The 25,598-nt window shown below is 39.3% G+C and overlaps 1 protein-coding gene across 4 annotated transcripts in view; it reads right to left on the bottom strand.

Annotated features, from left to right (window-relative positions):
• Positions 1-1,108: 1,108 nt before the first annotated feature.
• DCSTAMP (dendrocyte expressed seven transmembrane protein) overlaps positions 1,109-25,598 on the bottom strand; it is a 39,826-nt gene continuing 15,336 nt past the window's right edge. For 2 of the 4 annotated variants that reach the window (XM_072603304.1, XM_072603305.1), the window contains 3 exons: positions 15,273-16,338; positions 9,776-10,084; positions 1,109-3,541 (listed from right to left, as the gene is read on the bottom strand). In XM_072603304.1, coding sequence (XP_072459405.1) covers positions 3,467-3,541; positions 9,776-10,084; positions 15,273-16,313 — 1,425 coding nt within the window. In that variant the 5' untranslated portion in view covers positions 16,314-16,338 and the 3' untranslated portion in view covers positions 1,109-3,466. Of the gene's footprint in view, positions 3,542-9,775; positions 10,085-15,272; positions 16,339-17,198; positions 17,225-18,924; positions 19,010-25,598 lie in introns of all 4 variants that reach the window. The other 2 variants (XM_072603303.1, XM_072603306.1) reach the window with 2 other exon arrangements.

Genomic DNA, 25,598 nt, shown 5'->3' on the forward strand with positions numbered 1-25,598 from the left:
ATAGGCTGACAGATCAGTCAGGTAAAGACAATGCAAACCTTTGAAAATTCCCTGTGCACGTGATCTTGTCACATATGTCCTCTATTTGTGCATGTCTTTACATAGAAACACCTACTTTATCTCCATGTGGAGATATCCCATATAAAATTCCTATGAGTTGGTATAGTGGATAAAGTACTAGAATTGGAGTTATGACTGTCTTTGCTATTAACTGAGTATTTCATCTGGCTGACTGGTGAAAAGCAAAACACTTTGATGGGAGCTTGTGAGCCGTAGTCTGGAAGATTTAGTCCTCCAAATCATCTAGACTCTGGGAAAGGGGACATTAGAGGGCTGCAAGAGGTCAAATGAAAGTTGTTTTGTTTTTTTTTTAAATATATGAGAGAGGTCTGAGTATCTTTGTGGAAAGTGTGGGTGAAGTCAGTAGATTAAGAGATATTAAAAATTAGAAAGAGAATGGGGATGGTGAAAGAGGAAGACTGAGAGTTGTTCTAAGTTTCAAGTGAGATATAAAGGTAAGTAATCTATTTGTGACTTAGTATAGAAGTTTTATAGAGGGCTTGAAGGTCAGAGGATAGACAATGTGAATGGAGTTATACATTTTCTTAGTAACTTCCAGATTTAAACCCTGGCCTGGCAGATTCTAAGCCCAGATCTCTGTTACTACATCATGTTGCCTCTAGAAATTTCTACTCATTGGATTTAATGGATCATAGGTCTATAATGTTAAGAGGTAGAAGAACCTTAAAGATCATCCAGTACAATTTCTTCATTTTACAGATAAAGAAATTGAGGATCAGGATGATAAGGTTACAATGGTGGTAAGCAGCAAAGCTAGGGTCCCTGCTCAGAACTTGGATTGTGACTTAATGTTCATGTGTCCTCATCTGTAAAATGTGCAAGTGGGACTAGATGGGATAAAATGTCCCATCGAGTTTCAAATCTATGGTCTTATAATCTACTGAGAAGCCTAAAAAACATCAATGGAAATTAAAAATAACCAATCATTTCTCATAGACAGAATTACCACCCCCCACCCCCACCTAGGTATGGATAATGTTCACTCAGGAAAGTAAATGCAAACAATTTTACACAATTTTGTTCTTTTACTATTTCTTACAAGTTTATTTCTTTGAAAACATACTGAAGTACAAGACAGCTAAAATTATCGACTGAACTAGGCTGCACAGATCATACTACCCTTTTCAGGAGGTAGTGTGGTATAGTAGAGTAAGTATTAAACTTGGAGTCAGGAAGATATAGGTCCAAATCATGCCTCAGAAACTTAGTAACCTTGTGGCCTGGGCAAATCATCTAAAATTTTTTAGCTTCCATTTCCTTATCTGTAGTCATAAGATCATTGATACAGAGCTGGAAGGGACTTCCCCACTCATTTATTGAAGAGCCCAAAAACCTTCACTATATAGATGAAGAAACTAAGATCCAAAGAAGTTGTCCTTCTTCCTAGGTCAGACAGACAGCCAATGACAGATTCAAATCTGAGTTATTCGATTCCAGAACCAGAACCTCTTCCCTCCACACCCTGCAAGCAGCTTCTCTACTACTTAGCTCTAAAGGCTGTTGTAAGCAACAAATAAGATTGTGTAATGCAGATCTGGTGCACAAGGAGACTCACTCCTTTTGCTCAGACCCCTATTTTATTACATGTGTAAAGGAGTCTTGCAAACCTTGGAGCATTCCACAAATGTCAGTCATTATTTTAATTCCCACATGTCTCACGTGCTCTTTTGTTGCCATGAATGGGACTAGAAACTTTATGATATGGACACCTGGCTTGCTATATAGCGTTGGACTCTTCTGCAAACAGCCTCAGCAGATTCCCGTAATGCTAAGCCAGGAGGCAATGTTTCTAGGGGAAGATAGGTCACTGAGGCTCCATCTCAGGTTCTATAGATACACAAACTCACTTGACTTACTGACTCATTCATTGAGTTTGCTGGTTCCTTCATCTCCTACCATGTGCAAGGCTGAGGATAAAAAGATGAAAAGTAGTCCTTGCCCTCAAGGGGCTAACATTCCACTGGGTAGGAAAACACTTTCACATAGTTAAGTAAATAGAAGCTATTTTGGGATGAAAGGGAGTTCTAACACTTGGAGGGAGTGGGAGACTTTTCTATTGTTAGACTGGAAGCACTTTGCAAGTGAAAAATTTCACTTTCTCTGCTTTAAAAGAGCGCCTCAAACATAAAGCTTTTTTGGTGGTTTGCCTCCTAAGACATCTACTGTCATTTTTATGTTTGTGTTAAGTGAATTATTTCCTCTTTGGCATTTCACCCTTAATTATGGTAATTTACAAGCAGAAGAATAGCCGTGCTTTGGTTATACTGTCCAGAGTTGGAACAAGGCATGGGCTTTAATTCAAAGATTTGACTCAGATCAAATGCCATACTATTAATACCACAGACTACATTATTTTTTTAATTTTTTTATTCATTTTATTTATTACACAGACTAGATTATTAATAATGATAGCTGTCATTTACTTTTAGTGTTGAAAGTTTAAAAAGTGTTTTACATACATACCATTTCATTTGATCCTCAGAGCGACCCTGTGAGTTAGGTTATTGGTCAGTCCTATCCACTCTCTGTGACTTCATTTTTGGATTTTCTTGGCAAAGATACTGTAGTGGTTTGTCATTGCCATCTCTAGCTCATTTTAGAGAGAGGAATTGAGGCAGAGTTAAGTGACTTGCCCAGAGTCACACAGCTAATAACTATCTAAGGCTGGATTTGCACTCATGAAGATGAGTCTTCCTGATTCTCAGGTCAGTGCTTTATCTACTGTGCCATCTAATATTGTCTTTTTTACAGATGAGAAAACTGAGGCAAAGTAACTTTCTGAAAGCTACTCAGGAAATGTCAAAGGCAGGATTTGGACCCAGATTTCTCCTGATTCCAAGACCAGCAACCTTTCCACTAAGTAGTTCAGTGGATAGAGCACTTAGGCTGGAGGCAGGATGATTTCAAATCTATCCTCAGGTACTTAACTGTGTGATCCTGGACAAGTCACTTAATGTACCTCAGTTTTCCTTATCGATAAAATGAGGGTAATAAACAACAGCCCCTACCTTGCAGGTTGTTGTAAGAGGATCAAATGAGATTATGTTTGTAAAAGGCTTAGCACAATATAGAAATGCATATTTCCTTTTCTCCACATTACCATGCTCCTCATTACAAAGTTACAATCAAACTCCTCCTCTACTTGACCCTCTCCTTTCTGCCAAACTAGTGGCAGCCCAGGCTAATTGTACATAATATGTACCCTGGAGGAAATAAGCAGCCTCTAGAGTTCTTGAGTGCTGGCCCTGAAAATTCTAAACCTGTAAAATGAAAGTAAATGTCACATTTCCATACAGTTGGGAATGAACCGTGACATGTGCCAACCATCCATAAATCTGAGGGGAGCTGCTGAGATAAATTTAGCTGAAGAGCTGCTTGGAATCTTTCAAGGATTGTTTTCATTTGCAGGGTATGCTGTGCCCTCCCCAAACATTTTCAGGACAGGAAACCAGAAATGTAGCTGAAAAAGATGGGAAAGGCAAATTGGAATTAAATTAGTCTCAAATATCAGGTATTTGTAGAAGCTACTTACTGCACAGTCCATGAACCTATGAGGAATCTTTGAAGGCTCTTACTTTCCCTCATGGGAGGGGAAGGGGCAGTAAAGGACAATTTAATTTAATTCTATAAACATTTATTAAATTGTCACCTCAGTACAAGGCATTATGGGAGGTACTAGGAACACCAAGATTTGATTGTTTGCTTAAATAGTCTCTACCCTCAAAGAACTTATATTTTGGGGGAAGGGGGAAGAGAATGGGAAGAACAGACATTCCTAAAGCAAATGTAACTGAGTGACACCCCTCTGAGAGTTGTGCTCATGCATTGACACCTTACTGATTGGATTTTGTGGACTGGAATTGCCTCCTAATGATTTATTGACTAAGGCTCAGAAGATGTACTCAGTTATATCCTATCTGAGTACAGCTTCTCCTATGAAGGTACCAGAGTTTCCGTTCTCACAGGATCAATCAATAAACATTTATCAAGTCCCTGCTGTGTGCCAAGCACTGTCCTCAGTGCTAATAAGTAAGAGGCAGAAGACAGTCATTCTCCTCAAGGATCTTACAATCCTATGGGGAAGACAACATGCAAACAAATATGTATAAAGCAGGTTACACGGAGGATAAATGGGAAATAATTAAGAGGGGTTGGGGAAGGCTTCCTGCAGAAGAAATGTAAAGGAAACCGGGGAGGTCAGTAGTCAGAGAGGAGAAAGGAGAGCATTCCAGGCATGGGGGACTGTCAGAAAAAATGCCCAGAACCAAAAGAGATGGAGTCTCGTATTCCTGGAACAGCCAAGAGGCCAGTGTCAAGGTTCTGAAAGTATATGTCCAGAGAGTAAGATGTAAGACTGGAGAAGTAGGAGAGGGTTGGGTTATAAAGAGTGCCAAACAGATAATTTTGTATTTGATCCTGAAACCAATAGGAAGCCACTAGAGTTTATTGAGTGTGGTTGGGGGTGGGGGTTAGGGAGTGGAGTGTGTGTGTGTGTGTGTGTGTGTGTGTGTGTGTGTGTGTGTGTGTGACATGATAAACCTGTGCTTTAGGAAAATCTTTCTGGGATGAATGGAGGATGAATTAGTGATGAGAGATATGAGCTAGGAGGACCCACCTGCAGGCTTTTGCAGGAATGAAGGAATGAAGTGTTGAGGGCCTACACTAGAGTCATGGCAATGTTAGAGAGGGAAGGAGGTGCATTTGAGAGATGTTGTAAAAATGAAATTGACAGGTCTTGGTAACAGCTTGGATATGGGACAGTAAGAGATACTGAGGAATCCAGGATGACTCACTCCTAGGCTTTGTAAAAGACTGGGAGGATGGTGTTGCCTTCCACTATAATAGGGAAGGTAAGAGTGGGAGAATGTGGGTGGAGGGGAAGGGATAATGAGTTCTGCTTTGGAGATATTGTGTTTAATATTCAGTCTGAGGCAGCTGAAGATGTGAGATTAGAGATCAACAGAGAGAATGAGGTAGGATAGATAGATAGGAGAATCATCAGCAGAGATAGCAATTAAATCCCTGGGAAAAGTGTAAAAGTAGTACTGTATATAGAGAGAAGAGAACAGCGTCCTGGACAGAGCACTGAGGGACCCTGGTTAGAGGGTATGAAATGGAGGAAGATCCAGCAAAGAAGACAGAGGCATGAAAAGATAGGTAGAGGAAAAAAAACAGGAGAGGCTGATCTTGCAACCCTAGACAAGAGAGGATCAAGGATGACAGAGTGACCAAAAATGTCAAAGGCCAAAGAGAGGTCAAGGAGAATGAGGACAGAGAAAAGGTCATTGGATTTGACAAATAAGAAATCATTAGTAACTTTGGAGAGAGCAGTTCTAATGAATTGATAAGATCAGAAGCCAGACTGTAAGGGGGCAAGAAACAAGTGAGAGGAAAGTGAAGGTACCCATTGTAGGTAGTCTTTTAGAATTTAGCTACAGTGGGTAGAAGAAATAGGAGATGACAATGGGAATGGAAAGATCAAGTGGAAATTTTTTCAGGATAAGAGAGACATAGCCATGTTTGCAGGCAATAGGAAATGAGCTAGAAGAGAGGGAAATGTTGAAAATAGGTGAAAGAGTAGGAATTACAGAGGGGGGAAATTTGTAGGAGACATATGGAATGGGATCAGAATATTGTAGCTGGAAAGGATAAAGAGATGATAAAATTCAACCTCATTTGATAGATGATGAAACTGAGGCTTGCCTGGTTTCTTCCTACTTTCCTAGTCTTCTTACATCATGTTCCCTTCTAAGTACTATACTACTCTGTATTTGTCCACCATGCCTCAGTAGCCCCTTCATCCTGAAAGCTCCCTGCAGCGCTGGGATTCACGTTTCCCCACCACTCTTTTCTCTGATTCCATGGTTTCTCTTAGAACCTCCATCTCAAGAGGGCACCCAGACCACCAATCTCTTCATTTCTCATCACTATGACGTTCTCCAGAATTCTCTGTCATGCCCAAGTCTAGGAAAGTCTTACTCTCCTCCCTTACTCCCCTTTTCAGCTTCCTTTTATGTTTGTCCTCCCCCTCATTAAAATGTAAGCTCCCTGAGGACAGGGACTGACTTTCTTTTTTGCTTGTATTTTTATCCCCAGGGCTTAGTATGGGATCTAGCACAAAATAAGAATTTAATATATATTTGTTGACTGCCTGATATCCTGCCCACTTTCTTACGTGGAGGTGATGGACTTGGCATAAAGAATTTTTACATAGCCAATCCAAGAATTTATTTTGCATATTTGTTACAAGAGTTTCATTGGTCTTTTTTTTTATTGGGGGTGGCATGGAAGGGAAATAAAAAATATATTTGTATATTGAAAAATATTTTTAAAAAGATTTCCCTTATCAGGGAATTTTTTTCTCTCTTCAACTTCCAGACAGTAGTAGAAGACTTCTATCCCTTTCTTCACTTCTACCCCCCTCCCCCAGAGTTTCAGCTTGCAAAAGAAGCACATGATGGTGAGTTCATGGATCTCCACCCCCAGTTATCTTCTGCCTTTCGATTTCCTTATCTGAGTGAAAGTCAAAGACTCAGTCCTTAGCATTAATATTTAAAATTTTGGAGGTTACAATGTAATTCTGAGTTCTAGGAACCCCATATTCTAAAGCCCCCAAAACATTAAAGTTTCTGAAGTCTAGAGTCAGTCATTGACCTTCAAGAAGGAGATGTACTCAGCAACTGATTAGGAGAAGGGAGTTGACTTCCCTGAAACTGAAGGACGAAAGCTACAACATGGGGATTATGAAATACAGGCCTCTTCAGTTCTCCATAATATTTCTCTGAATTGCTTGGACAGTACATGTGAAAGGTGAATGAAAAACACTTATTCAGCAGCCCACAAAGTGTTTTTGCCATCTAAAATCAGAATCTAATAGATTACTTGAATTCTTAATACTTCTATATTTGTACATAGACTCTTGTAAGTCCTTACTCTCTTATTCATTTTGCATGAGTTTTCCTGACCTATGTCTTGCCACTGGACTCAGACGACTCTAGAAGAGAGAGTGAGGCTGATGACTTTGGACAGTACTCCTTCACTTTAATCCAATTCATTCATGTCATCGATCCTCTTTGAAAATGAAGGACAAACAACAATCTGTAAGTAGTAGTAGCTGTCACACTAGGAACCCAAGCAAATTTCCAGTTGAACAATGCTGCCATGTCTATCTATCTATCTATCTATCTATCTATCTATCTATCTATCTATCTATCTATCATCTATCATCTATCTATTTATCATCTATCATCTATCTATCTATCATCTATCTATCTATCTATCTATCTATCTATCTATCTATCTATCTATCTATCATGTGTCTATCATCTTTCCTTCTCTCCTTCCTTCCTTCCTTTCTTCCTACCTTCCTTCCTTTCTTCCATCTTTCCTTCCTTCCTTCCTTTCTTCCTTCTCTTCCTCCATCTACATGGGGAATCATGTCCTTACAAGTGGGTACTTTATCCAAAGGAATATAAATTTTGATCCCTTAAACCTCACAAGATATCTTGGGGTTTGTGGATTAGATTTTTTTCTTCTCTGCTTATTCTTTCTTTTAAAAAATTGTGACAATTAACTCTTGTCTCATGCAGTTTCGTTTATGATCTTTTCAAATAGAACTCTTGAAAATCAGGTTTTGATAAGGCTTATTGGAATTCAAATGGAACTACTTGACTATGCCTTTAAATCCAAATCACTCTGGCTGTCACTGACTGGACCAATAATTGGTCCCAGATCAAACTTCATTTGCTCATTGCTTGGGTTTTGATAACTCAGAGTGAATGTAAATAGCAATTGTTTCTGTTCTGGCCAAAAACCATGAAGGCCTTCCTCTTCCAGACTGATTCTTTTGAGCAGGAAAATGAGTTCATCTTTTGCCTCAGTTTTTATCTAGTCTTAAATCACTGAATGGGTGTTGCCTCAGACAAACTGAGACCTAGAAAAGACTTTAGTTTAAAAAAGGCCCAAGTCTGCCCCAGTATTTGAAGTTATCTCCAGTCGTCCTGACCTATATCTTGCCACTGGACTCAGATGACTCTGGACGGGAAAGTGAGACTTTGCATAGCTCTGCCTTGCTTAAATCCAATTCACTTGCAAGTCAAGACATCACCCTTCTGATGTCATTGGTCTTCTTTGAGAATGAAGGATGAACAACATTTTGCATAGTTGGTAAATAAAGACTATTCCATATCTTACATCCATATTGTACATTGAGTGGCTAGATGAGAGGTAAGAAACCCACATTTGGGGCAGCTCAGTGGCCCAGTAGCTAGAACTGGGAGTCAGGAAGACTCATCTTCCTGAGTTCAAGTCTGGCCTCAGACACTTACTAGCTATGTGACCCTGGGCAAATCAGGTGACCTCATTTACCTCAGCTTCCTGATTTATAAAATGATCTGGAGAGGGAAATGGCAAGCCATTCCAGTATATCTTTGCCAAGAAAACCCCAAATAAGTTCATGGAGAGTCATCCATAACTGAAATGATTCAACAACAATAGCAAGGCAGGAGCTATAGCTTGAGTCAGATTTCCCATGAGTTTTACTTCAGGGTGGGGACAGTGAGTCAAACATATTCTGACACCCCTCCCCACCATGGAGACCCTATTCCAGGATTAACCTGAGATCCACATAAATTCAGGATAGTCTTGGGGGCAGATGCTGTCCAGGGTGCTAGCAAAGCACAAGTTGCTTTCCTTCCCATTGAATGTAAACTCCTTGAGGGTATTTTTGTCTTTGCATCCCCAACACCTAGCATAATACCTGGAACACAGTAAATACATGCTCACTGATTAATTAAATCCTTAGTTAACATACACAAAAGAAGGAGAACAAAGAGAGTACAATATGGTGATATGATTGAGTGAGCCCTTACCAAAAAAATCATCAGGAAACTTCCTGTGTGGCAACAATCAGGTTTGGAACAAATTTTAATGAGACATTTTGTAGATCTCAACTGTTTTCTGAGTCAAACAAAACAAAACAAAATCCTAATAACTATGCCTCTAATGTACAAGTTCATGATGCCCCCAAAGATTTGTCTGCTGTGGAATAGGGACTAGACCCATGAATTCTTTGATAAGGAACTTCCAGGTGATAAAACTCCCTCTACCAATTGCCTAGAGTACTCAAAAGTTACAGGGCCATCTCCATTCCTCCTGATCTATATCTTGCCTCTGGACCCAAATGACTCTGAAGGAAAAAGTGAAGCTGGTGATCTTGCACAACCCTCCCTCATTCAAATCCAACTGATTTGCCAGTCATGGCTTCACCTCCCTGATGCCACTGTCCTCCTTCAAAATAAAGGACAAACAACAACTCAGGTGTTACATGACTTGTCCAGAATTGCATAGTCAGTATGTGTTGGAAACAAAAGAATAAAGATCTTCCTAGCACAGAACCGTCTTTTGTATATACAGTTTTAATGTGGACCTGGAGCACTGCTTTGACAGGAATCATTGTGGTGCAAGAAATAGAAGTATGTTGCTCTTAGAATTAATAAGACCTGACTTTGAATGCCTCTTCTAACATTTACTGTCAAATTTCAAAGTGCTATATAAATGTCAAAGTGCTAAAGAAAAAAAAAACAGTCTATTACTGTCATTTTTTACATTGCACACTGGTAAATGCCATAATCTGAATCTTAGATTAAATTAGAGATACTGTTGGGCTTCTTTTGCCCTATGCCCTCCCCCTTACCTCTGTTACAAACTGTCTCAGTTTCTTTTTTCCTTTCCTTAGAGGCTGCTTGGCTCTTCTCCTGAGGATCTTGGCATGCAGATATTGTATCCGGTCCCTCTCTACTTCAGGATAGAATGACCCAGACACTAGGATTTTAAATTGCATCAGGATGGAGGACAGTAAACCCAGCACCACCAGCATCAGGATGATGACACTTAGTGGGATCCACGTTTTAGACATAAAGAGCTCAGGTTTGGGGATGCAGTTGGGCTCAAACAGAGATATATAAAAGGAAGAGTCACTTATGATGTCATGATTTCCCTTCACCTAAAACACAAGCAAAGTCACATTATAAATACCTACTGTATGCTAGACATTGTACTAAGTTTAGAGTTTACAAAAAAAAAAAAATGTTATAATAATCCCTGCTATCAAGGAGCTCAAAGTCTATTGGGGGATCCAACTTATAAACAACTACAAACAAACAAGATATATACTAGATAATTTGGAGATAATCTCAGAGGGAAAGCATTGAGGGGGATCAGGAAGATGTTTTGCAGAAGGTGGGACCTTAGCTGAAATTTGAAGGAAACTGGGAACTGGGGCATGGGAGGCAGAATTTTAGGCATGGAGAACAACCAATGAAAATGTGTGGAGTTGGAAGATGAAATGTTGTGTAAGAGGGAACTTCAAGGAGTCCAGTGCCACTGGACTGTAGAGTATGTGGAGAGAAATAAGACTGGAAAGGAAGAAATAAGCCATATTATGAAGGGCAAAAAGTCAAAGCAGAGTTTTAGTGTAGAAAGTGGTGGATTTAGAATTAGGCCTGGATTTGAATTCCACTTACTGCTAGTTAGTATTGATTACAGGCATGTCACAATCTTTTTGAGGCTCTGTTTTCTTATCTGTAAAATGGGTTTAATACTACCTACAGTGCCTACCTCATAGAACTTCGAGGATGCAAAGACATAAAATATGTATGTTATGTCATATATATGTTTATAGCACTTTGAAAACTTCAAAGTATAATATAAATGTAATAATAAATGGGGTTTTATTCTTTAAATCCCATCTGGTTTTGATATCTACATCTCTTCTTTTTCAAAGCTATAACTTCGTAAAGTTTTGCCATTCTTAGCTTTTATTTCTCACGTTTGATTAAAAACTTGATCCCAAAAGAAGAGATTGTTCTCATTTGGATCTGGTTCCAATAAAAGGGGGGATTAGATTTTATGTAGCTCCTCCCTGGGGAACCAGCCTTTCCATCTAGACAGGAATATTCTAGTCTAATATAAATGATAAGAGACTAAAATATCTTCTGAAACAACATTCTGTGACCACAGAAGATGACCAGTTTGTTGTTAGACACTAAAATATACTCCACAATAGAGTCTATTTTTCTGATGTTTCTTCCACATTTTTTTTCTGGAGGTCTTTAAAACTAGAATAATGTTTTGTGTTTCTGGGGTATATTCTGGGCTAGAAATAGTTGCCGCCTTGCTGATTGAAGCAAAAAAAAAAAAATGGATGAAACAGGTACCATCCCAAGGTCAATGTGAACTAGTTAATATTGGCCCAGAATAAAGGAGTTGACATTGATGGTCATGTAATGAAGCCAATAAGGATAAGTCAGGTTTGTAGATTCAGCTTTTCTCCCTGACCTAAGAAAGTCATTTAATCTCTCTGTGGATTAGTTTTCTCATTTGGAAAACAGGAATTAATGGACCAGATCCTACCCATGAATAACATATTCCAGTTTAAATGAGGTACCTTGGGGCTTGAGAATTAATCTCAGGGTAGTGTGATGTTTAGTGAGGTCCTCAATTACTATCCCAACACCCCAATACTCTTGTGGCCACAGACTTTGTATGCTATCCTGATCATACTCAGGAATCGACTTATTCCTCTTGCCTGTTTAGACATAACAGAGGCACTGCAGGACCCATAGAAATGTGGTAAAGAGGATTACTAGCCTGTTGTCTAGGGAAGAAAGCAAGGGAAACAATTTCAGTGGCGTATCCCTAATTAACAAATTAAAAATGAACCTTTGCAACTAAATAGGTAAGTTTAGTTCTCCTGAGCAAATATGCCAGTTCTTTCCCACTATTGAAATTACCAAAACACCCTGACTTAACAGCTAATGAGAAATCCTGCAATAAGAAATCAGCATGTGGCCAATTTCGTGGTGGTGCAGTAAGCATTTCATCAAGGCATCTAAGCAGGGATTTGAGAGTTGGGAAGTTGGGTTATAAATGAAGTGAGTAAACGCTTTTGTACTTAACTCTTTCAGGAAAGCAGAGTGATTCATTAAGTGTTCCTCAGCCACTACCCTAGGCCAGGGCATCATTTCTTTTCTCTTGGACTAATGAGTCAGGCTTCTAGCTTGTCTCACTGATTCAGATCTGTGGATCCATCCTACAGACCTGGAACATTTCATCTTTAAAAGCATAGTGTTGCTAGCATGGTGTTGCTAGCATGGTAACCTTGGGCAAGTCACTTTCCCTATTGGGGTGTCCATTTTCTCATCCGTAAAATGAGGGAGTTTGAACTAGATGATCTCTGAAGTTCTTTCCAACCTTCAGCCTATGATCCTATTCAACTGTTCTTTGCCAACCAATGTGTTTGAAAAATTGTAGGGGACCTGCTCACATAGACCATGTGAACAAACCGCTCAATAGATTCAGACATTTAGCACCTATGAAGAATCCAATGGCAAAATCAAAACAATATTAACAAGCTCTGTCTTGCTGTCCCATTGGGAAGCGTCCCATTTCCCAATTATTTCCATTACTGTTCCTTCCTTGTCACTCCCTATCATTCCCTGTCCTATCTTGTTTACCCTCTGGCCTGTTTCATAATGCCTTGCCTTCCCACTCCTCCTCACACTGAAGTCTCTAAATTCTTCAGGCTTTGAGCTCCCACCTTTTTTATTTTCTTTCTGTATCCAGGGGTGCGTGTGTGTGTGTGTATGTGTGTGTGTGTGAGTGACAGAGACAGACAGAGACAGAGACTGTACTGACTTTGGCCTTAAGGAAAGCATTAACCACCAACGGAAAACATCACTGCATTCATAAACACTCCTAAATTTAAGCAGCCAAAAAATGAATCTGATCATAGGCTGAAAAATGTAGGAGAGAACCATGGAAATGGTACTTTGTCTCTCCTTTTCAATTCCATTACGTAGGCTAGTGTCTGTATTTATATCCTGCATAGCAAGCATTTTAAAGAGCATTAGATGTTTCCTGTTTAAGTCTAAATAGTCCCTCTTCTCAGATCTGTTCCTTGCTTCTCAGCAGGTACATTGCTCGCTCTCTCATTTACTTAGCTTTTTCAAGCTGATTACACTGAACACCACCCCACCCCCTCCCTAGGCCCAAGGAATTAGCTAATTATAAGGCACCCCAGGGCTCCTGGTTCTTAGAGTAAGTTCCAGGAATGACGGAGCCTCTGTTTCAACTTGCAACCAACACAATAAAATTCAAAAGAATTTAAAATAATTGTATTTAGTCTGGCAAAAATAAGATTCCTCTCTTCTATCTCTGTTTCCCTCTTCTCTTCTACTTTTGATCCCTCTCCCTTTTCTTCCTTCCTCTGTTCCTCCCTTCCTCCCTCCTTTCTTTTCTTCCTTTATCTTTCCTTTTTTTTCCCTCCTCTCTTTCTGTCTTTCTTTCCCACTATCTTCTCACTATTTGTTCTTTCTTTTCCTTCTTTCTCCTTTCTACTCACATCCATTTAATGGATCCTCTCTCCAAACAAATCATGTAGATCACCTGAGGAATCTTCCTCTCCCATGAGGCCCTCCAAAAATCTACTCCTAGGCTTAAGGTCCTGTGGTTCTGCAAAGCATAGCTCATGGATTCTCACTGATGTATGTACTTCTACTAAACAGCCAAAAAGTACATTGAGTTCAGAGCAAAGGCAATTGATGAAGTAGCATAATAGTAGCAATAGAACATTTTCTACTGTGGGATTTGGATCTAACTTCTCTAACTCCAAATCCAGTGTTTTCTTCAATGTACTATACTGCCTGTAATTACAAGTCAGAAGTCAAATACTATCCAAAAGGAAAATTTCAGCTCCTATTTGAAAAGTGAAACCTATCCTGCTTCCAAATTGATCATAGAATCACAGATTTGAGTTAGAGGGGTCTTGGCACAAATTTCTTATTATTTCATCCAAGCTTCCTTCTTTTGGATCATAGGATTGTAACTCTAGGGTTGTGAGGGACTTCAAAGGGCACTTTGTTCAATCACTTCATTTTACTGATGAGGAAACTGAGGCACAGAGAGGTTAACTGACTTGCCCAAGAATGGTTATTGTTTAATATTCTTGATCAGTTTACTTACAAACTGCGAGTTACTAACTGTGTGATCATAGGCAAGTCACTTAAACTCTCAGCCTCAGTTTCCTTATCTGTAAAATGAACATGGATCAATCGATCAACAAGTATTTATTAAGCTACTATTACCTATACTGGAGATATAAGTACAAAGAATGAAATAATCTGTAATCACTTTTCTGAGGGGAGAGACAACGAGGACCTATAAAATATATATGCGGCTTAAGAGCAAAGTGAATAAATTCAAATATATTCAATGCAGTTAAATGCAAGGCTGCTTAGGAAGGAAGAGTCTAGTGGTTGAAGCATCAGGCAAGTCTTCATGCAGAAGGTGATTCTCAAGCAATGCCTTAAGGGAAGAAAAGTAAGGTAGAGGTAAAGAGGGAGTACATTCTAGGCATGTAGAACAGTGCAAAGGCAAGAATTTGAAAGGCAGAACGGCATAGATGAGGACTATAGAAGATCAAAATAGTGTTTGTTTCATACAGTGGTGGGGAAAGGTTAATATAAGCAAAATTAGAGGCAACAGTGAATAGAGCCCTAGAGTCTTAGAGAGGAAGCCCTGAGTTAAAATTTGTCCTTGTAGCTTACTAGGCTTATGACCCTGGACAAGCCCCTTAACCTTCCACAGCCTCAGTTTTTTCATCTATAAAATGGAGATAATAATAGTATCTGCTTCCCAGGGTTGTACGAGGATAAAATGAGCAAATATTTGTTAAGCCTTTTGCAAATCATTATATGAATGCTAGCTATAATTATATCCTACAAAGGTGTGTTATTGTCATTAATATGAATCTGTTCATTAGAATTCCTTCTTACCTTGCTAGGTACAATTATCATTTAAACCCTGGAAGAACCTACCTTGAAAACTTATTTATTTGTTTGTTTAATAAAATTTTTTTGAAGGAAACTAATTTAAAGGAACTGTGATTAGCTTAAAGTCACATAACCTAGCTGAATCTCTGGGTCCAAATGCAGTAAGAATGTAATTTAGTGGAAAGCACATGAGACCTAGGGTCTGAGAGCCTGGATTCAAATCTTGCCTCTCTTACTATCTGGGCAAGTCACTTACTTCCCTTCCCTTCAGTTTCCCCATCTGTAAAATAAGATTTTGGGACTAGGTGACCTCTATGTTCTTTCCAGTTCCAAATCTATGCTCCCATCATCCTCACTTACCTCATCATATAGTTTCAAGTGAACCTCCATTCCTGGCAAGTTTTGGAGATGTTTGTTGACTGAAGAAATGAGCTGATACAGCCCATAATCCATGGCTGCAAACATGGCCCAGACATAAAGATTAGTCAGTATGGGAAGGAAAAACAGTCCAAGGCTTCTCTTCTCCTTAGGAGTCAAGCAGATGGAAGGAATGAGAATATATTTCTTTCTTTCCTGCTTATTGAGTGGAAGGACGCAGGACCTTTTGTGATGCCTCTCACTTTCATCAAACTGAATGAAATGCCTGGTGATGTAGATGTTTTCAAATCTACAGCTACGAGGGCCCAAGAAACGCTTCATGAAGAGTCCTGTACTGCGGAGGACTAGAGCAAACCCAGTGATGGTCAATAGCCCTTGGCCCAGGGAAGATACCACCTCTGTGACAGTGGTTACATGGTCTATCACACTTAGGATTTCTCCTTTGGTGTCATTTAGTCTAATCTCAAAGGCTTTGCTGGGACTGAAAATAGACATGGCCAAGGTGTGATTCCAAGAGACAATGTCTTCAAGCAGAATGACATCTGTGACAAGACTATAAAGCCACTGAATTGCTTCAATGTATTTGTTCAAGAGAGGAAAATGGATAGTAAAGCTTTTGATACTGAGGTTGCAGGTCATCCCTTCCAACAGGCCTTTCAGGTTATGGAAGATATTTTTCACATGGCCAAATGTCACAATCCCTGTTCCAGCAGCAATCAGAGCATTTCTGCCTTCACGTAGTCCACAAGAGAGAAAGAAGAGAATAGCAAAGCAGCGTATATGCTTGGACCAACACAGTAGGGTTGACATAATAATCCATAAAGGAATGAAGAAGATTGCCAAGGATGACAGGAACCAATACAATCCAAGATATAAGAGCACAGTTGAGATGAAGCCAACCACACAGCAAACTCCAAAATGCTGCAAGAAACCCTTCCATCCAGGGCTCCTTGGAGACAAATAAAATCCCCAAAGATATAAGAAAACTTCAATGATTGAGGTCCTAACATTCATGCTGCACATAATGGTGTTGTCACTGATGGAGTATCTGGAAATAAGAGGGAACAAAGGTCATCAGTTGTTTTTGAGTGTAGGCTGTGGCTGTGGTGTTTTTATACTTGACATCACCACCAAGTGAGTTTTATATCACTGACATCCCCAATCAAGGAGTCTTCCAACCTCTGCTTGACTATTTCCAGTATTTTACCCATCACAGTTATTGCTGCCAATTCAATTTTATTCAATTAAAGTCAATTAGCAAATGTTTATTTAATCATCAACCATGTACAAGATGAGAAGGTAACTTGTCACAGAGGAGACAAATTGGCCTAGGATTCAGAAAATCCTGGGTTCAAGTCCTATCTCTGACAGATATACTAGCTGTGTGAGGAGTCTGAGTTAAATAAGTTATTTAATGCCTCAGTTCTTTAGACAATACTCTATAATAATAAGCTAAAGAATAATTTGCTTTGATAGAGGAGGTTTCCTCATAGGGAGTTTTTTACACCAATAAAATGGCAAATCTGTACTAAAAAAAGTTTAAGGCACTATTCTAGGCATTAGGGAAACAAAATTTAAAAAAGAAAACAGTGGCCATCCTCAAGGAATTTACTTTCTATTAGGTGGGAGGGAGTGGAGATTACTACAAAGTACATATGAAATAATTTCAAGGAGACAGTGGAATTAGGAGGTTAAACATAGACCTTGGACTTGAGCGGTGCTTTTAAGAAAGCTAGGGATTCCAAGGTAAGGAGGGTACGCCTTTCAGGAATAAGAAACCACCTCTAAAAAGCATAGAGTGATCATGGATAATGACTAAACAAATACTGATACATAAAAGTAATATAATATTACATGCAATAAGAAGCAACAAATGTGAAAAGTACAGAGAAGTATGAGAAGACTTACATGTGTCCAGTGAGAGTGAAGTAAGCCTGATCAGGAAGGAAGGAAACAAGTATTTATTTAAGCACTTGATATCTGCTCAGCACTTTACAAATATTATCTCATTTGAACCTGTAAGGTAGGGGCTAATATTATTCCCATTTTACAGGAAAGGAAACTGAGGTAGAGCAAGGTTAAATGACTCATTCAGAATTACATAGCAAATTACATGCCTGAGGTAAGATTTCAGGTCTTTCTGACTCCAAGTCCCGTGCTCTAGCCCCTGAACCACCTAGCTATTATTCTGAAGTATAAGAGCTGTGACAAACCCAAGATGAGTTAATAAGTGGAATTTTCCATCTCGAGCATGATTTTGTCTTTGATAGTGTTCCAACAGGGTAGTCCATTCATATGGAAAATCATATAAAGAGTATTTAAGCGCAAATGGCCATTTTAGTTGTTCCACCTAACCAACTTGTCTCCCTCCCCTAGACTACTGCAGTGACCTCCTGAAAATGCTCCAAGGAAAACCTGAACCTTTCTGTCATTGAGTCTTTCCTGTCTTTTGCTGGAGCTGGAATATGCATTATGAATGTGCTCTGGGCTGCTGCCATTCTGTCAGTCAGGCAGATTTGGTTTTGTGATGCATTTAAATAGCCTTGGGGCTAATTTGGAACGGAACAAAATAAATTGTGAGATTATTCTCTCTTGATTGACACTGAAAATATCTAATGAGAAAGGTACCATATGTACCAGTATTTTAATGAGGGTTTTGATCAATTTTTAAATGCTCTTAAATAAATCTCATTTCACATCAAATCTTGTGGAGCTGGATTTTACCCAGAGATTCTGACTTATTCGGCCATAGCATGGGGGTGGGGTAGGGCAGGGATAAGAATCTAGTCTGCAGCTGGAGGGAATAAACTGTTAATCTTCAGAGTGAGAGCCTGATTTTTTTTGTCGATATGCTCAGGCAGCATGGGAATAACGAGGGAAAGAAAAAAAAATATGGAAAAGTTTTAGGAACAATTCTGTAGAAGCTTACCTAGGAATGCATGCATAGGACCAGATGTTCCAGCTGTGTTAAATTGAATAGAAGCTTCACTTCATTCCCACAAATAGCTATTAAGTATGTGCTGTGTGCAAGCCACTATAGTAGGTACTGAGTTTGGAAGAAATAAAGAAAAGGACTCTGACCTCAAGAAGTTTAGAAGCTACTGGGATGGTACAGATTATACTCAGATAAGTAAATTCAAGGTAATTTAACGAAAGAGTACTGACAACTGGGAGAATAAAGGAAAGTTTCCATGAGGAGGTGGTATTTGAGTTGAATCATGAGGAAAGATAAAGGTTCTGAGAGCAGTATTGGTGGAAATGCATTCCAAACAGCTTGTACAAATGGATGGAGGCTAGAGATGTCATGTAAAATATAGTTCAGTTTGGCTATAATTTAGAATATATAAAGAAGAGAATTGTGAGCTAAAATCCCCTTTTATTCTCAGTTTTGAATTGTGGGAACTGCTGATAGTGAGTTACCAACCTTGGCTTCTAGCTCGTCATGCTAACAAATTCAGTAAAGAAAGCAGCATTGAAACAATAAAACATTTAATTGGGGACAAAAAATATACAGTAATTAAAGGGGATTTACATATATTCTGAAATGAGTCCAAGGTTTGTCCATTTCTCTCCCATTCACACCCTCCAGTGTATCTTGAGAACTACAGGAGAGGCATGCAGCCAAAGTAGATACCTTATTACGGAAGGCTTCAGGCAAAGGGCTAAAGCTGTGTCTTGTCTTGGTGTCTTCTTGTCTCAGGTGCTACTCATAGATAGAACTAGATGGTATAATAAAGTGGTGTCAAACAAATAGAAACAGATCACTATAGTCTGTATTTACTTAGAAAACCACAAATTAACATTATCTACATTTTATTATATTTTTACTTATTTGGCTAAACATTTCCTAGTTACATTTTAATTGATTCTTGACCCCACTGGAGTTTTATGGTTTAACACTTGTGAGGTGAGGTAGAGAATAGAATGTCAAACCTGGAGTCAGGAAGACTAGATGTCACATTTTGCATCAATCACTTACTTAGCTGTGTGAGTCAGAGCAGTCTGTAAGAGTTAGATTCTTCATTTGTAAAATGGGGAATAGTAACAGATCTACTCCACAAGGCTATTGTGAGGACTAAATGAGATTTTATATATATATGCACACACACATATATATGTATACCTACATACACATATGTGTGCATGTATACATGGATGTATGTATACACACACCTGTGTGTATATATATGTATATACACAATACACATGTGATATATAATAAGTTAGATATATATTTATATAATGCTTTGGAAATCTTTAAGTGTTATATAAGTATTACAGAAGGGTGACATAATCAGACCTATGTTTTAGGAAAATCATTTAGCTACCATTATATTCCTGTAGTTTACCCAGCTACTCCTAGGTTCTGATTAATTTCCCAGATTGGCCATCTGTTTTGCCTGGTCAAAAACTCCAGCAGACCCTTCCATCAATCAGACAGCTAGTCGATAAACATTTGCTATAAATAGGCACCAACTAAATACCAGGCGCTGTGCTAATGTCTGGGGATACAAAAAGAGGCAAAAGATAACCCCTGTTTTCAAGAAACTCACACTCTGATGGGGGAAACAATGAGTCCACAATATGTATGAACAAGCTAAATTTAGGATAAATTAGAAAAAATTAAGAGAGGGAAAAACACTAGAATTAAAAGCAGTTGGGAACGGCTTCATATAGAAGTTGAGATTTTAGTTGGAACTTGAAGGAAGAAAGGGAATCCAGTAGGCAGAGATGAGGAGGGAGAATTTTTCCAGTTTGGGGGACCACCGGAGAAAATGACTGGAGCTAGAGATGAAATGTTGTGTTTGAGGAACAGCACGGTGGGCAGTGTCACCGAGTCAAAGAGTACCTGATGGGGAATAAGATGTAAGAAGGCAGGAAAGTTAGGAGAGAGCAAGGTTATGAAGGCTTTGAATACCCAAATAGGATTTTGCATTTGATCTTGGATGTGATAGGAAACCACTGGAGTTTGAGTTAGAGGGGTGACAGAGTTCACCTATGTTTTAGGAAAATTACTTCACTGGCTAAATGGAGTATGTTAGAGTGGGAAGAAACTAGAGGTGGTCAGCCACTAGCAGCAAAGTGGTAGCAGTATCAGATGAGAGAATGGGGCATATTGGAGCTCTGCAATGGCAACAGATTGAATATGTCATGGTAAAAAATAGTGACGAATCAAGAATAACACCTGGGTCTTCAGTCTGAAGGGCTGGGAGGATGGTGGTGGCCAGGTTTAGGGAAAAAGATAATGAGTTCCACTTTGGACATGTTGAGTTTAAGACGTCTACTGGATAGTCTGGGATGTCTGAGAAGTAATTGGAGAGGCAAGATTTGAGATCAGCAGATGAGTTGGGACAATAGGTAGAATTGAGAATTATCAGTAAAGAGATAGTAATTAAGTCCATGGGAGCTGAAGAGATTGCCAAGTGAAGTAGCACAGAGGGGAAAAAAGAGGTCTCAGAATAGAAGTAGGACATCAAACTTCTTGGCAAGAGAAATTTCTTCCTCCAACAGTTTCACCTAGAGGAGGGAAAAAGGAGCAGCCTTCCTCAGTTGCTGATGGGAAAACCTCTTCTCAACTCCTTCATGCACTACTGCCCACCTTTCACACAGAGATTCTTGTTCTTCCTGAGAGTAAAAAAAAAAAAAAAAAAAAAAAAAAAGGAGGGGGGGAAACAGCAGAGGGAGGGGAGCTGCAGAAAACCTGGTTCTTGAGCACCAAAAGCTGAGCCTTCTATTAAGTTGGATCCAGATTCTAGAAGACCTTAAACACAAAGCTGAGGAGTTTTGTATTTCATTCTATAGGCAAAAGGGACCCACTGAAGGCTCTTGAGCAGAAAATCGCCTTTGTCACACTTGAACCTCAAAGTCTATTAGCAACCTTGTAGAGAATAGATTAGAAAAGAGGGAAACTGAGAGTAAGGAGATAAGGAAGCTACTGCAATAGTGTAGGAAGAAGTGAAAAGAGACTGAACTAAGGCAATGACTGTTGGAAGTAGGCAGATGGGAGAGATGTTATAGAGGTCAAATAGACAAGAATTGTCCAATGTTTGAATGTAGGGGAAGGTAAGGAAGTGAGATAAAAGTAAGGACGACTCAATTTATGGAAGTGGATAATTGGAAAAAGGGTGGCAAAAGAAAAAGAAACTTGGCAGAGGGGTAGGTGTAATCAATAAAACATTTATTATGATCACCCACTATGTGCCAGTCATTGGGCTAACTGAGGATACAACTAAGAAAGGCAATTTTTCACTCAAAGAGCTTACAATCTGATTGGCCTGTGGGCTGGGGAACAGGCTGAGTAAGACAGTAGACGAAGGAAGCTGAAAAGGAGAGGGAATATAGGGAGAAAGATGCTAAATTCTATTTTTGACATCTTGAGTTCGAGGTGCCAACTGGACACTCAGATAGTAGAATCTAACAGGCAAGTTGTGACAGGAGGCTAGAGATCAGGAGGGCTTAGGGCTAGCACTATAGATGGTGGAATCTTATGCAACAAGATAGTTGAACCTATGAGACCTAATGAGATTACCAAGGGAGAGAATATAGAGTGAGAAGAGAAGAGGGCCCAGAATGGATCCTTGAGGGACACCCAGGTTTAAGAAGAAGCATATAGATAATGAACCAGTGAAGAAAAGAGAGGAAGGACAGAAAGGAGTCACAGAAGGGTTCAGCCAGGGAAATGTGTCTAAATATATGTTAAACTACTGTAGAACAAGTATTAGGAAAAGTACAAGATGCTCTACAATAAGGTCCTCCTACCAATCATGGGGATAGGCCATATTGTCATAGAAGAGTAGGTACCACAATGCCACTCCACTGAGATTTAAGGGAGCAACCGGGGTGGGGGGTGGGGGGAAGGAGTAGAGGAGTTGAGTAATTTCTGCTGTCATTAAGAGAATATAAGGGTATTCCCATTAACTTCCAGCTACATTTGTGGTTCCATTAATGTTTCCTTTCTTCATGAACTAATGACATTCTCTTTCCTTGAAGTTCACTCTCAAATATACCAGTTGTCCATTATTTCTTGATTCTGAGGAGTCAACATTCTCCAATAATAATAATGTGGGGTAGACCTGAAGAGCTAGAAGGATGGTATCTCCATTAAGACATAGAGTTCAGAGAAGTAACAGAATATTTACATAGCCCTTCAAAGTTTGCAAATCACTTCACACTCATTATCTTGTTTGAGCCTCACAACAATGCCGTGAAGTAGATGATCAATGTTAGTGTTCCTACTTTACAGGTGAGGAAACTGAGGCTCAGAGGGATTCAGTGGTTATGCAAATGGTAAGTATCAGAGGTAGCATTTGAACCCAAGCCTTCCTAACACCAGATATAATACTCTATCCTTTCTCCCATTCACCCATCAAATGATTTTGGACTTGATTTAGGGGTAAGCTGTCCATTTTCTTTCTTTATTCCTTCATTTATGATTTACCCTAATCCATTCCTGGATTTGTTCCATAGTTAGAAGAATACATCAATCAATCAGTCCATCAACAAAATTTGTTAAGTGCCATTATCTACCAGGCACTGTGCTAAGTGATGAGGATACAAAAAAAGGGCCAAATATAATCCCTGCTCTCAAGGAGCTCACATTTTAAGAGGGGAGGTAACACGCAGACAACTAAGTATAGATAAGACATAGATAGGGCAAATTGGAGATAATCTCAAGGGGAAGGCACTAAGATAAGGACTTAGAAAGCCTTCTTGCAGAAGGTAGGACTTTACCTGAACAGTGGTTTGAAGGAAACCAGACATGAGGAAAGAGAATACTCCAGATAATGGGGCATAGCCAATGAAAAAAGTATGGAGTTAGGAAATGGAATTGTCTTATTTGAGGAAAAGCAAGGAGGCCAGTGTCCCTGGATCACAGAACACAGTGGACTATGTAAGGTTTAAGAATACTGAAAAGATTAAAAAAAAAGAAAAGTTGGGACTTTAAAAGCCCAACAGAGGATTTGATATATAATCCTAGAGGTAATGGGGGCCACTGGAGTTTAATAGATGTGTGTGTGTGTGTGTGTGTGTGTGTGTGTGTGTGTGTGTGTGTGTGAAATGGCCCTACTTGAGCGTTAGAAGATTGATTTCACAGTTTAGAAGAGAATGGATTAGAATGGGGAGAGACTTTAGTTATACAGATCAAGCAACAGATTACTGCAGTAGTCTAGGGAGTTAGAGTCTGCACCAAGGTGTTGGCAGTGTCAGAGGAAAGATAAGTGTTCAGAGAGATTTTCAAAGGGTAGAAACAATGACTTTTTGACAAATGATCAGATATTGGGAGTGACAGAGAGAGGGAGAAGTTGAGAATGACACCTTGTTGTAAGCCTGGACAACTGAGATAATGATGGTATCTGATGGTAATTGGGAAGCTAATATCCTTCCCAACCCACTCTTAATGCCTGAGTGGGAAACTGATGTTTCCCATACATTGTCCATTTCAAACAGATCAATTTAAGGCATAAACTCAAATTCTAGTCTTTCTGTTACTAGTTAGATAGGGCTAGGTACTAGATGTAAAGTTTCTTTTCTACAGAGGTTTCCAATTAAGAATACTCCCTCTGTCAATGCAGGCTGGAAATCTCTTTACATTTTGTCTTCTTTTGGAGTTACCTGGGAGCACTGAACACTTGGCTGAATCGTCAAACAGTATGTGCCATAGTCAAAACTCAAACCCTCATTTTCCTGGTTCCAAAACCTGTTCCTTATCCACTATACCACACTGCTTCTTACTGACAGGAGCTATTCTAAATAGGTCATCCTGTAGGACTTTGTCTAGAATCCAAGTAGTTTTCTTTGAGAAGGATCAGAATTCCCAAGCACTCTTTTATTTTTACCAAGGAGCAAAATTTCTGAGAATAAATCACACAATTTTATTTGTTTGCTAGGAAATTAATAATACATGTTCTGGCTCCCTTTTTCCCTCTATTGCTTTCATTTTTAAAAAACAATATGCCATAATATAGACATTTCTCAGGGAGCTTGAAGCAGATTTATGTGCATATTAACACTTTAACATCCTGTAATAAAATCTAATAACAATTAAATAAGATATACGGTTGCAATTTTGTCCTATAATTGGCACATGCTGTCTCAACAAGCATCAACTTCAATTTTATATTCCTTTTTTTCACACAGAAAACAGCATGTCTCAAATGATAGGTAAGATATTTCCTGCAAAAAACAGGTCCTTCCTCATTTTGGTCTTAAGTCTATGCTGTGGTCTAAAAGGCAGAGCCTTGGACCCTCTTCCCCCACACCAGCCCCTTTCTCTAATCCACAGGCCGCTCTTCTCATCTGCTTTTAGCATTGAAATTCTTGAGTACTTCATCGATCCATTCATTCATTCAATAAGCAATTATGAAAGATATTATGAATTATGAAATACATGTGTTAGACACTGCTTGTCACTGGTGGGAAAAGACAAAAATCAAATAGCCCCTGCCCTCAAGGGCATTCTTCTGAGGCAAAATTAACTGTATCCACAGAAAATATATATACTAAGTAAAGACAAAGCAACATGGAATTGTATACTAATAACTGGGGTAACAAGGAAAGACCTCAGGCTAGAGATGGTGCTTGAGCTGAGCCTTTAAGGGAGCTAGAATTTGTAAAGGATGCAAGGAGAGAATATGTTCCAAACATAGGGGACAACTTGTGTGAAGGCATGGAAACTAGAGATAAAATATTATGTAAGGAGAAGAGCAAACTAGACAAAGGGGAAACGAAGGGAAGTAATGTGTGGTAAACATGGCAAGATAGCTGGATGCATATTCGAGAAGGGTTTAAATGCCAAATGGTGACTGACCTCTGTTCCTCATTCGTCTGGTTTCAATTTTGGTGGAGTTTGGATTGTTCTCAACGATGATCCCTGGAAATTTCCAGGGATTCCAGGAACTCATTGACTTACTATTTGGGCTCTGGGAGATGGTAAATCTCCTGGTTCCAAAGGACTTGTAACTTTCATATGTTGTGGAAAACCCTTGATCATCACCTTCCCAGCGACAGTGACAAGGGGGTGGGATTCTTAGTCAATTAAAAGAAGAGAGAGCTTCCAATGGGTTTTCTCTTGCTTGAAATCTGCTGTGTGGCACACAGTATACTCTCTCTAGACTTCCTGTGAAGTAGGTGAGGAGGCTGCTTCCCTCTCCCAGGCACCCGATGTCCCTCCACTGTTCCCCCATGAAATATGGACTCAACTTCTTGAACATGGACCTGGAACCTGGGCTACCTTTTCTGCTTTGTGTTTTCCTTCCTTGAATAGGAATAAGTTTAGGCTGAATATGTTCAAACTTTGAGATGTTCTTC

This window comes from Notamacropus eugenii, chromosome 4 (genome assembly GCF_028372415.1).
Source record: "Notamacropus eugenii isolate mMacEug1 chromosome 4, mMacEug1.pri_v2, whole genome shotgun sequence".
Taxonomy (NCBI): Eukaryota; Metazoa; Chordata; class Mammalia; order Diprotodontia; family Macropodidae; genus Notamacropus; species Notamacropus eugenii.